Raw genomic sequence first — 12247 nt, forward strand, 5'->3', positions numbered from 1 at the left:
TTGAAAGTTCATGGGATTCTCATTGTTTTTCCGAAAACGGCCATCAAATCTTCCTTCCTGGAGGGTTTTCCGTCCTCCCCTGACCCCCGGTGCTACGTCTTCGTCCAAAAAGTTAAGCCTAAAGCACTCCCACGTGCGGAATATCGTCTAGGAAAGGAATATTTGACGGCACTTCCCACTAAGCCATGAATATCTTAGGGTAAAGTAGCACCGGGGGGTCTGGGGATATGGAATAAAGCCGAAATAATATCACTCAGCACAGATGAAATCGCTTAGCTTTTCCTGAAAGCTAGCATGTCAGGGTCATTAACTCTTCTTTTCCGAGGAGTATTCTCCCCAAAGGTTACGTTTTTATTCAAAATGATGGTTAAAATGGTTTTAAGGATGGTTTGGGCCTGACATTGCATTTCGGTGGGGTGTGCATTTTTTTGAAATTAAATCCCCCTAACATTTGGAGGGTAGTATCATTTGTTGACGCCTGACGCGTTTTTGGTTATTGCGTTGGTTCCGTTTCAATTTCAATAGAGCCTCCAGATAGTAGATTTTAATTGGTTAGAAAACGCGACGTGGAGTTCCGAGTTTGGGCACGGAGTGTCCTCTTCCGTTTCGGATTTTTTTCCAGCGTTCTGGATAAAGGAAAAAGACGAAGAAGAGCGGCAACTCGAACGTAAATGTCGTCTCAAAATGTTTCATCGCAAAAACTTATGTTTTTGACCCAAAAAAATGTAAGGGTTGTTGTCAGAGTCCTGTTAAGTTAAGCTTAAAAAACTCCCATGTGTGGAATACCTCTCAGGAATGGAAAATTTGGTCACACAAAACAATCATAAGCAACCCATGAATATTGTAGTGTACAGTAGCTCCGGGAGGGGGGAGGGGGGAGGGGTCTGGATTACCACCCATCCAACATAATATCACCCAGCGCAAGTGAAATCGATTACCTTTTTCCGAAAGCTAACATGACAGGGCGCCAAATCTTCTTTTCCTCGGGAGTATTCCCCCCAATGTTACGTTTTCCCTCAAAATGTTAAAGATACTCGGAATTCTCATGATGGCTTTTCAGAAAACGACCACCGAATTTTCTTTCCTGGGGAGTATTCTCCCCGGTGCTACGTTTTCCCTCAAAATGTTGGCAGTTCATGGGAATCTCATTGTTTCTCCGAAAACGGCCGTCGAATCTTCCTTCCTGGGGGGTTTTCCGTACTCCCCTGACATCCGGTGCTACGTTTTCGTCCAAAAAGTTAAGCCTAAAGCACTCCCATGTGTGGAATATCTTCTAGGAAAAGAGTTTTTGGGCACGGAGTTTCCTGTTCCGTTTCGGATTTTTTTCCAGCGTTTTGGAAAAAGGAAGAAGACGAGCGTAAATGTCGTCTCAAAATGTTTGATCGCAAAAACTTATGTTTTTGACCCAAAAAAAATGTAAGGGTTGTTGTCGTCAGAGTCCTGTTAAGCTTAAAGAACTCCCATGTGTGGAATACCTCTCAGGAGTGGAAAATTTGGTTACACAAAACAATCATAAGCAGCCCTGTAGAGTACAGTAGCTCCGGGAGGGGGGGGGGGGGGGGTTTGGATTACCACCCAGCCAACACAATATCACCCAGCACAAGTGAAATCGATTACCTTTTTCCGAAAGCTAACATGACAGGGCGCCAAATTTTCTTTTCCTGGGGAGTATTCCCCCGGTACTACGTTTCCCCTCAAAATATTGAAAGTTCATGGGATTCTCATTGTTTTTCCGAAACGGCCATCGAATCTTGCTTCCTGGGGGGTTTTCCGTACTCCCCTGACCCCCGGTGCTACGTCTTCGTCCAAAAAGTTAAGCCTAAAGCACTCCCACGTGTGGAATATCTTCTAGGAAAGGAATATTTGACGGCACTTCCCAGTAAGCCATGAATATCTTAGGGTAAAGTAGCATCGGGGGGTCTGGGGGGTATGGAATACCCCTCAGCCAAAATTATATCACTCAGCACAGATGAAATCAATTAGCTTTTCCTGAAAGCTAGCATGTCAGGGTCATTAATTCTTCTTTTCCGAGGAGTATTCTCTCCAAAGGTTACGTTTTTATTCAAAATGATGGTTAAAATGGTTTTAAGGGTGGTTTGGGTCTGACATTGCATTTCGGTGGGGTGCGCATTTTTTTAAAATTAAATCCCCGTAAAATTTGGAGGGCAGTATCATTTGTTGACGCCTGACGCGTTTTTGGTTATTGCGTTGGTTCCGTTCCAATTTCATTACAGCCTCCAGATAGATGATTTTGATTGGTTAGGAAACGCGACGTGGAACTCCGAGTTTGGGCGCGGAGTTTGCTGTTCCGTTTCGTTTTTTTTCCAGCGTTCTGAAAAAAGGAAAAATACGAGGAAGATGAACGGCAATTCGAGCGTATAGGTCGTCCCAAATTTTTGATCGCAAAAAGTTATGTTTTTGACCCTCAAAAAAATGCAAGGGTTGTTGTCAGGGTCATGTTAAGTTAAGCCTAAAGAACTCCCATGTGTGGAATACCTTTCAGGAGTGGAGAATGTGGCTAGACAAAATAATTATATGCAACCCATCTATATTTTAGTGTACAGTACCCCCGGGTGAGTGGGAAGGGGGGGGGGGGTCTGGAGTCTGGCTTACCACTCAGTCAACACAATACCACCAAGCACAAGTGAAATCGATTACCTTTCTCCGAAAGCCAACATGACATGGTCCCAAAATCTACTTATCCTGAGGAATATTCGCCCCAGGGGCGGACTGGGTACTTACGGGCCAGGTGGAATTGTATAGGTTACGGGCCATTAAAGTATTAGTGTAAAAGATGGGGGGGGGGGGGAGTTCTGCGGTGCCCCACAAAAACTTTTTTTGCTTCATTTTAATGTATTCCTTTCTCGAAAATCAATATACAGTTTTTTTCTCATTGCAGCTGATAATTAAAAGTAACAAAATATACAATCCAAACGAGGCGCGTCGCCTATAATTGTGTTTCAGCACTTTCATGATACGAAAAAAAATGATACATTCATTTTAAAACACTTAAATAAAATCAGAATTTTTTAATGAACAACCTCACATCAACCCCAATTAGAACCGTGTTAATAATTTATTAATACTGCAAGAAACAGCACATACTTATACATTTCCAACGGGCCATTATGACCTACAGGCCAGGTGGCAATCATTGCACCGGGGGGCCTGGGGGGTATGGAATAACCCCCCCCCCCCCCCCCAGCCAATGCAATGTCCCTCAGCATAAGTGAAATCGATTACCTTTTCTCGAAAGTTAATATGACAGGGTCATCCAATTTTCTTTTCCTGGGGAGTATTCCCCCCGGTGCTACTTTTTCCCGCAACATATTGAAAGTTCATGGGATTCTTATTGTTTTTCCGAAAACGGCCATCGAATCTTGCTTCCTGGGGGGTTTTCCGTACTCCCCTGACCCCCGGTGCTACGTCTTCGTCCAAAAAGTTAAGCCTAAAGCACTCCCACGTGTGGAATATCTTCTAGGAAAGGAATATTTGACGGCACTTCCCAGTAAGCCATGAATATCTTAGGGTAAAGTAGCATCGGGGGGTCTGGGGGGTATGGAATACCCCTCAGCCAGAATTATATCACTCAGCACAGATGAAATCGATTAGTTTTTCCTGAAAGCTAGCATGTCAGGGTCATTAACTCTTCTTTTCCGGGGAGTATTCTCCCCAAAGGTTACGTTTTTCTTCAAAATGATGGTTGAAATGGTTTTAAGGGTGGCTTGGGTCTGACATTGCATTGCGGTGGGGTGCGCATTTTTTTGAAATTAAATCCCCCTAACATTTGGAGAGCAGTATCATTTGTTGACGCCTGACGCGTTTTTGGTTATTGCGTTGGTTCCGTTTCAATTTCAATACAGCCTCCAGATAGTAGATTTTAATTGGTTAGAAAACGCGACGTGGAGTTCCGAGTTTGGGCACGGAGTTTCCTGTTTCGTTTCGGATTTTTTTTCCAGCGTTCTGGAAAAAGGAAAAATACGAAGAAGAGCGGCAACTCGAACGTAAATGTCGTCTCAAAATGTTTCATCGCAAAAACTTATGTTTTTGACCAAAAAAAAATGTAAGGGTTGTTGTCAGAGTTCTGTTAAGTTAAGCTTAAAAAACGGCCATCGAATCTTCCTTCCTGGGGGGTTTTCCGTACTCCCCTGACCCCCGGTGCTACGTCGTCGTCCAAAAAGTTAAGCCTAAAGCACTCCCATGTGTGGAATATCTTCTAGGAAAGGAATATTTGACGGCACTTCCCAGTAAGCCATGAATATCTGAGGGTAAAGTAGCACCGGGGGGTCTGGGGGGTATGGAATACCCTTCAGCCAAAATAATATCACTCAGCAGAGCTGATGAAATCGATTGGCTTTTCCTGTCAGAGTCTTCTTTTCCGGGGAGTATTCCCCTCAAATGATACGTTTTTCTTCAAAATGGTGGTTGAAATAGTTTTAAGGGTGGTTTGGGTCTGGCATTGAATAACGTTAGGGTGCGCATTTTTTTGAAATTAGTTCCCCGTAAGATTTGGAGGGTAGTATCATTTTTTGACGCCTGACGCGTTTTTGGTTATTGCGTTGGTTCCGTTCCAATTTCATTACAGCCTCCAGATAGTTGATTTTGATTGGTTAGGAAACGCGATGTGGAGCTCCGAGTTTGGGCGCGGAGATTGCTGTTCCGTTTCGGTTTTTTTCCAGCGTTCTGAAAGAAGGAAAAATACGAAGAAGAAGAGCGGCAACTCGAGCGTAAAGGTCGTCCCAAATTTTTGAACGCAAAAAGTTATGTTTTTGACCCTCAAAAAAATGTAAGGGTTGTTCTCAGGGTCCTGTTAAGTTAAGCCTATAGAACTCCCATGTGTGGAATACCTCTCAGGAATGGAAAGTTTGACCAGACAAAATAATCATAAGCAACCCATGTATATCTTAGTGTACAGTAGTCCCGGGTGAGTGGGGGGGGGGGGGTCTGGAGTCTGGCTTACCACTCAGCCAACACAATACTACCAAGCACAAATGAAATCGATTACCTTTTTCCGAAAGCCAACACGACAGGGTCCCCAAATCTACTTATCCTGGGGAGTATTCCCCCTAATGTTACGTTTTCCGTCCAAATGCTGAATGTACTCGGGATTCTCATTGCACCGGGGGGTTTGGGGAGTATGGCATATCCCTCCCAGCCAACGCAATGTCCCTCAGCACAAGTGAAATCGATTACCTTTTCTCGAAAGTTAATACGACAGGGTCATCCAATTTTCTTTTCCTGGGGAGTATTCTCCCCGGTGCTACGTTTTCCCTCAAAATCTTGAAGATTCATGGGATTCTCATTGTTTTTCCGAAAACGGCCATCGAATCTTCCTTCCTGGGGGGTTTTCCGTACTCCCCTGACCCCCGGTGCTACGTCTTCGTCCAAAAAGTTAAGCCTAAAGCACTCCCATGTGTGGAATATCTTCTAGGAAAGGAATATTTGACGGCACTTCCCAGTAAGCCATGAATATCTTAGGGTAAAGTAGCACAGCGGGGTCTGGGGGGTATGGAATACCCTTCAGCCAAAATAATATCACTCAGCACAGCTGATGAAATCGATTGGATTTTCCTGTCAGGGTCTTCTTTTCCGGGGAGTATTCCGCTCAAATGATACGTTTTTCTTCAAAATGGTGGTTGAAATAGTTTTAAGGGTGGTTTGGGTCTGGCATTGAATAACGTTAGGGTGCGCATTTTTTTGAAATTAGTTCCCCGTAAGATTTGGAGGGTAGTATCATTTTTTGACGCCTGACGCGTTTTTGGTTATTGCGTTGGTTCCGTTTCAAAATCAATACAGCAGATAGAAGATCTTGATTGGTTAGGAAACGCTTCGGTTTTTTCTTCTGCGTTCTGTAAAAAGAAATAGACGAAGAAGAAGAACGGAAACTCAAGCGTAAAGGTCTCTCAAAATGTTTGATCGCAAACAGTTATGTTTTTGGCACATAAAAAAATGTCGTAAGGGTTGTCATAAACAAAAGTCGAGTGGACTCAAAATCGCAAGCTCAGAATTTCTTCATAAGCCTCTGTCAGGGTCCTCAAGATACCCCCAAGCTTCCCTCACATTCTTTCTCGAAAATTTTTTGCACTAGTGGAAATCGGCTCAGTTTGTTCTCAAAAGTGGTTCACTTGCATCAAGTGAGCACGCGTTTTACGTAAGTGTTAAAAGTGTATCGCAGGGCCATGATAACTTATCACCATTCGGTAGGTATTAGTAAATTTGGAGGGTCCGTTAGTCTACTTTGACCGCCATGGATTTGGGTGATAACTTAGCAGTGGTCTTTCACGGCGTGAACGATTTGCGAGTGGTAAGTGATCGGGTGAAATCAGCTGGTCTGTTAACCATGGATCTCTAGGAGCAACGGCCGATTCCAATACCGAAGGATGACCGTAGGTATCTTGTAGAAATTTGACATTCGTACTGACGATGGTGTTGCAGAAGTTTTGCTTAAAGTGGACACCGTCGGTATTTGCGGTTCAGATTTGCACTTGCTCCGCAATGGTCTTCTGGGATTCTACGTTGCCAAGCCACCGATGGTCATAGGTGAGAATCTCGACTAATGTTCGGCGCTGCACTTCCGTTATAGGTCACGAAGGTACCGGCACAGTTGTACAAGTAGGGGAAGGTGTCAGTCATCTTAAGCAAGGTGATCGAGTCGTCATCGACACCTTGCCAAGGTGCCAGAAGTGCACTTGTTGCCAAATAGGTCGCTACAATATATGCAGCCATCCTACCCGTGGCAGAGACACCCAAACCGGCGGTTGCATGGCTCGCTACTACGCCCACGACGCCGACCTTTGCTACAAGTAACCGTCCCATCGAAAACTCCTCTAATCTCATTCGGTGATACTTCCGCAGGTTACCCGAGGAAGTGTCGCAGGAAGAGGGCGCCATGCTCGAACCTTTGGCAATAGCGCTACACGCCTGCAGAAGGGGGAACGTCCGACAGGGCTCGGTAGTTCTGATCATTGGCGCCGGACCCGTTGGACTGCTCACGCTGGCAATGTCCAAGGCTTACGGTGCTACGAAGGTCATCGTAACAGGTCACTGCGCTCTTGGAAACGCTCAAAGTTACTGATTTAACCTGTCGACAGATGTCAGCAAGTGGAGACTGGACAAGGCAAGAGAGCTTGGAGCAGATCTCACTCTCGAAGCTCAACCGAACGACTCAGAGGACTTGGCCGTGCAAAAAATTACGTCTCTGCTGGGTTGCCGTCCCAACATCAGTTTCGATTGCGCCGGCTTTCAGTCAACGACACGCATCGCTGTACAAGCAACGGCGAGTGGGGGTACCGCAGTCATCGTCGGAATATCGGGAAAGGACGACATGAGCCTTCCCGTACGCGATATTCTCACCAGGGAGATCGACGTTCGCGGATGTTACGCATGCGTGAATGAGTAAGTGTTGCCAACTTCACACGTCGTGTAACTCAATTTCCCCATACAGTTTTACAACTGCAATAGAACTGGTCGCGACTAGAAAGGTTGATATTAAGCGTTTAGCTACCCACCATTACCAAATGAGCGACGCTTTGAGAGCGTTTGATGAATTAAGAAGTGGGAAAGGAAATCCAATTAAGGTACTGGTGCATATTAACTAGTATCGACTACGGCTTGTGATGTGGTTTTCAATAAAAGATTTCGCGTTGTAGTGTATTTTTCAACAGACAAAGGCTATAGACTTCCCCATTACACAATAATCAAATAGGTAAGTTGGTATGAGAAAGTGAGATAGAAAACGAAGATGAAGAAGAGGGTTTAAATGGGCTGCCGTTTACAGAACTAAAATTTAAGACTCAATTCTGGCCTTACTGATAGCTGCAGTAAGCTTTTTACAAATACCCTAAACCAGCACAAATTTCTTAGAAATACTCCAATTTATGTACCTAATGTAATTTACGTTACCTGCTCGCATATTTCCGAAACTTCCTGGGGGGAGGGGAGTGATCCGCATAGCACCGGGGGAGAAGGCGTCTTCTTCTTCCAAAGAGTGTGGAATACCTCTCAAGAATGGAAAATTTGGCCACACAAAATAATGAAAGCAACCCATGAATATTTTAGTGTACAATAGCGCCAGGAGGGGGGGGGGGCTGCTGTCTAACTTACCATCCAGCCAACACAATCACCCACTACAGGTGAAATTGATTACATTTTACCGAAAGCAAACATGACAACGTCATCAACTCTTCTTTTCCTGGGGAATATTCCCTCAACGTTACGTTTGTCTTCAAAATGTTGAAAGTACTCAGGATTTTCATGATGTCTTTTCGGAAAACTACCACCGAATCTTCCTTCCTGGGGGCTATTTCCCCCCGGTGCTATGTTTTCCCTCAAAATGTTGAAAGTACCTACCCAAAATTCTCATTACAATTCTGCGGAAAACGGGAGGGGGGGGGGAGGGGTGCATACCCTCCAGAGCCCCGGGTGTTACGCATTCTTTAAAACGTTAAGCTAAAGAGTATACATGTGTGGAAGGAAAGCAAAATTTTCTCGACCAGCGCTATCGATTGGCGCTGTCAGAATTTCGACCAATAATTTTGACAGCGCCAATCGATAGCGCTGATCGGGACCTTTCCAACGAGGGGTCGGAAGGCATATCTACGACGCATCGTTCTCGAGATATTACGGTTTGAAATTTCGACCAAAAATTCTGACAAACCGTAATATCTCGAGAACGGTGCGTCGTGGATATGCCTTCCGACCCCTCGTTGGAAAGGTCCCGACAAGCGCTAATCGATAGCGCCAAAGGCAAACCAATTTTGTAAAAAAATTCAAAGGGCTGTAACTTTGAATCTAGTAGCCCGATCTTGGAACTGTTTGAAATTATGGATTCTACAGGCCACATTCTATAAGAAAAGTTTTTTCCCGGTCGATCTGAGACAATTTTTTTTTCGGGCCTCAAAAAAAGGCAGTGTATAACCTTCCTTTTTTACCAAAAATCGACTGCACCAAAATTTCTCGGGAAAAAACTTTTTCTTATTAATTTTGGTGCGTAGAATCCAAAACAATTCGTACTTTTTCGATTAGACTTCTCAATCAAAAGTTATAGACTAGAAACCAATTTCGAAAAAAATTCAAAGGGCTGTAACTTTTGAACTAGTAGCCCAATCTTGGAACTGTTTGAAATTATGGATTCTACAGGCCACATTCTATAAGATTCTACAGGAGAAAAAATTTTTTTGGGTCGATCTGAGACAATTTTTTTTTCGGGTCAAAAAAAAGGCAGTGTATAACCTTCCTTTTTACCAAAAATGGACTGCACCAAAATTTCTCGGGAAAAAACTTTTTCTTATTAATTTTGGTGCGTAGAATCCAAAACGATTTGTACTTTTTCGATTAGATCAAAAGTTATAGACTAGAAACCAATTTCGAAAAAAAATTCAAAGGGCTGTAACTTTTGAACTAGTAGCCCAATCTTGGAACTGTTTGAAATTATGGATTCTACAGGGCCACATTCTATAAGAAAAAAATTTTTCCGGGTCGATCTGAGACAATTTTTTTTTCGGGCCTCAAAAAAAGGCAGTGTACAACCTTCCTTTTTTACCAAAAATCGACTGCACCAAAATTTCTGGGAAAAAACTTTTTCTTATTAATTAGGGTGCGTAGAATCCAAAACGATTCGTACTTTTTCGATTAGACGTTTCAATCAAAAGTTATGGGCAAAAAACCAATTTCGACAAAAAATTCAAAGGGCTGTAACTTTTGATCTAGTAGTCCGATCTTGGAACTGTTTGAAATTATGGATTCTACAGGCCACATTCTATAAGAAAATATTTTTTCCGGTCGATCTGAGACAATTTTTTTTTCGGCGCAAAAAAAGGCAGTGTATAACCTTCCTTTTTACCAAAAATCGACTGCACCAAAATTGCTCGGGAAAAAACTTTTCCTTATTAATTTTGGTGCGTAGAATCCAAAACGATTCGTACTTTTTCGATGAGACGTCTCAATCAAAAGTTATGGGCAAAAAACCAATTTCGACAAAAAATTCAAAGGGCTGTAACTTTTGATCTAGTAGCCCGATCTTGGAACTGTTTAAAATTATGGATTCTACAGGCCACATTCTATAAGAAAATATTTTTTTCCGGTCGATCTGAGAGAATTTTTTTTTCGGGTCAAAAAAAAGGCAGTGTATAACCTTCCTTTTTACCAAAAATCGACTGCACCAAAATTTCTCGGGAAAAAACTTTTTCTTATGAATTTTGGTGCGTAGAATCCAAAACGATTCGTACTTTTTCGATTAGACGCCTCAATCAAAAGTTATGGGCAAAAAACCAAATTAGACAAAAAATTCAAAGGGCTGTAACTTTTGAATCTAGTAGCCTGATCTTGGAACTCTTTGAAATTATAGATTCTACAGGCCACATTCTATAAGAAAATATTTTTTTCCTGTTGATCTGAGAAAATTTTTTTTCGGGTCAAAAAAAGGCAGTGTATAACCTTCCTTTTTACCAAAAATCGACTGCACCAAAATTGCTCGGGAAAAAACTTTTCCTTATTAATTTTGGTGCGTAGAATCCAAAACGATTCGTACTTTTTCGATTAGACGTCTCAATCAAAAGTTATGGGCAAAAAACCAATTTCGACAAAAAATTCAAAGGGCTGTAACTTTTGATCTAGTAGCCCAATCTTGGAACTGTTTGAAATTATGGATTCTACAGGCCACATTCTATAAAAAAAATTTTTTCCGGGTCGATCTGAGACAATTTTTTTTTCGGAGCTCAAAAAAAGGCAGTGTATAACCTTCCTTTTTTACCAAAAATCGACTGCACCAAAATTTCTCGGGAAAAAACTTTTTCTTATTAATTTTGGTGCGTAGAATCCAAAACGATTTGTACTTTTTCGATTAGACTTCTCAATCAAAAGTTATAGACTAGAAACCAATTTCGAAAGAAAATTCAGAGNTGATCTGAGACAATTTTTTCTTCTTGCTTCAAAAAAGGCAATGTATAACCTTCCTTTTTTGACAAAAATCGACTGCACCAAAATTTCTCGGGAAAACACTTTTTCTTATTAATTTTGTGCGTAGAATCCAAAACAATTCGTACTTTTTCGATCGGACTTCTCAATCAAAAGTTATGGACTAGAAACCAATTTCGAAAGAAAATTCAAAGGCCTGTAACTTTTGAACTAGTAGCCCAATCTTGGAACTGTTTGAAATTATGGATTCTACAGGCCACATTCTATAAGAAAATATTTTTTCCGGTCGATCCGAGACAATTTTTTTTTCGGGAAAAAAAAAGGCAGTGTATAACCTTCCTTTTTACCAAAAAACGACTGCACCAAAATTTCTCGGGAAAAAACTTTTTCTTATTAATTTTGGTGCGTAGAATCCAAAACGATTCGTACTTTTTCGATTAGACGTCTCAATCAAGGGTTATGGGCAAAAAACCAATTTCGACAAAAAATTCAAAGGGCTGTAACTTTTGATCTAGTAGCCCGATCTTGGAACTGTTTAAAATTATGGATTCTACAGGCCACACTATAAGAAAATATTTTTTTCCGGTCGATCTGAGACAATTTTTTTTTTCGGGTCAAAAAAAAGGCAGTGTATAACCTTCCTTTTTACCAAAAATCGACTGCACCAAAATTTCTCGGGAGAAAACTTTTTCTTATTAATTTTGGTGCGTAGAATCCAAAACGATTTGTACTTTTTCGATTAGACTTCTCAATCAAAAGTTATAGACTAGAAACCAATTTCGAAAGAAAATTCAGAGGGCTGTAACTTTTGATCTAGTAGCCCGATCTTGGAACTGTTTGAAATTATGGATTCTACAGGCCACATTCTATAAGAAAATTTTTTTTCTGGGTCGATCTGAGACAATTTTTTTTTTCGGGTCAAAAAAAAGGCAGTGTATAACCTTCCTTTTTACCAAAAATCGACTGCACCAAAATTTCTCGGGAAAAAACTTTTTCATATTAATTTTGGTGCGTAGAATCCAAAACGATTCGTACTTTTTCGATTAGACTTCTCAATCAAAAGTTATAGACTAGAAACCAATTTCGAAAGAAAATTCAGAGGGCTGTAACTTTTGATCTAGTAGCCCGATCTTGGAACTGTTTAAAATTATGGATTCTACAGGCCACACTATAAGAAAATATTTTTTTCCGGTCGATCTGAGACAATTTTTTTTTTCGGGTCAAAAAAAAGGCAGTGTATAACCTTCCTTTTTACCAAAAATCGACTGCACCAAAATTTCTCGGGAAAAAACTTTTTCTTATTAATTTTGGTGCGTAGAATCCAAAACGATTT

General features: G+C 41.6%; 1 protein-coding gene across 1 annotated transcript; it reads left to right on the forward strand.

Annotated features, from left to right (window-relative positions):
* The first annotated feature begins 6247 nt into the window (after positions 1 to 6247).
* Positions 6248 to 7645, forward strand: LOC116175612 (sorbitol dehydrogenase-like). Its single transcript, XM_031493824.1, has 7 exons — positions 6248 to 6304; positions 6353 to 6386; positions 6436 to 6540; positions 6584 to 6803; positions 6856 to 7040; positions 7092 to 7395; positions 7445 to 7645. The coding sequence occupies exons 1-7, from the start codon at positions 6248 to 6250 to the stop codon at positions 7596 to 7598; spliced, it is 1059 nt and encodes a 352-aa protein (XP_031349684.1). The 3' UTR covers positions 7599 to 7645.
* Positions 7646 to 12247: the final 4602 nt, after the last annotated feature.

This window comes from Photinus pyralis, unplaced genomic scaffold (genome assembly GCF_008802855.1).
Source record: "Photinus pyralis isolate 1611_PpyrPB1 unplaced genomic scaffold, Ppyr1.3 Ppyr1.4_LG7, whole genome shotgun sequence".
NCBI classification, from domain to species: domain Eukaryota; kingdom Metazoa; phylum Arthropoda; class Insecta; order Coleoptera; family Lampyridae; genus Photinus; species Photinus pyralis.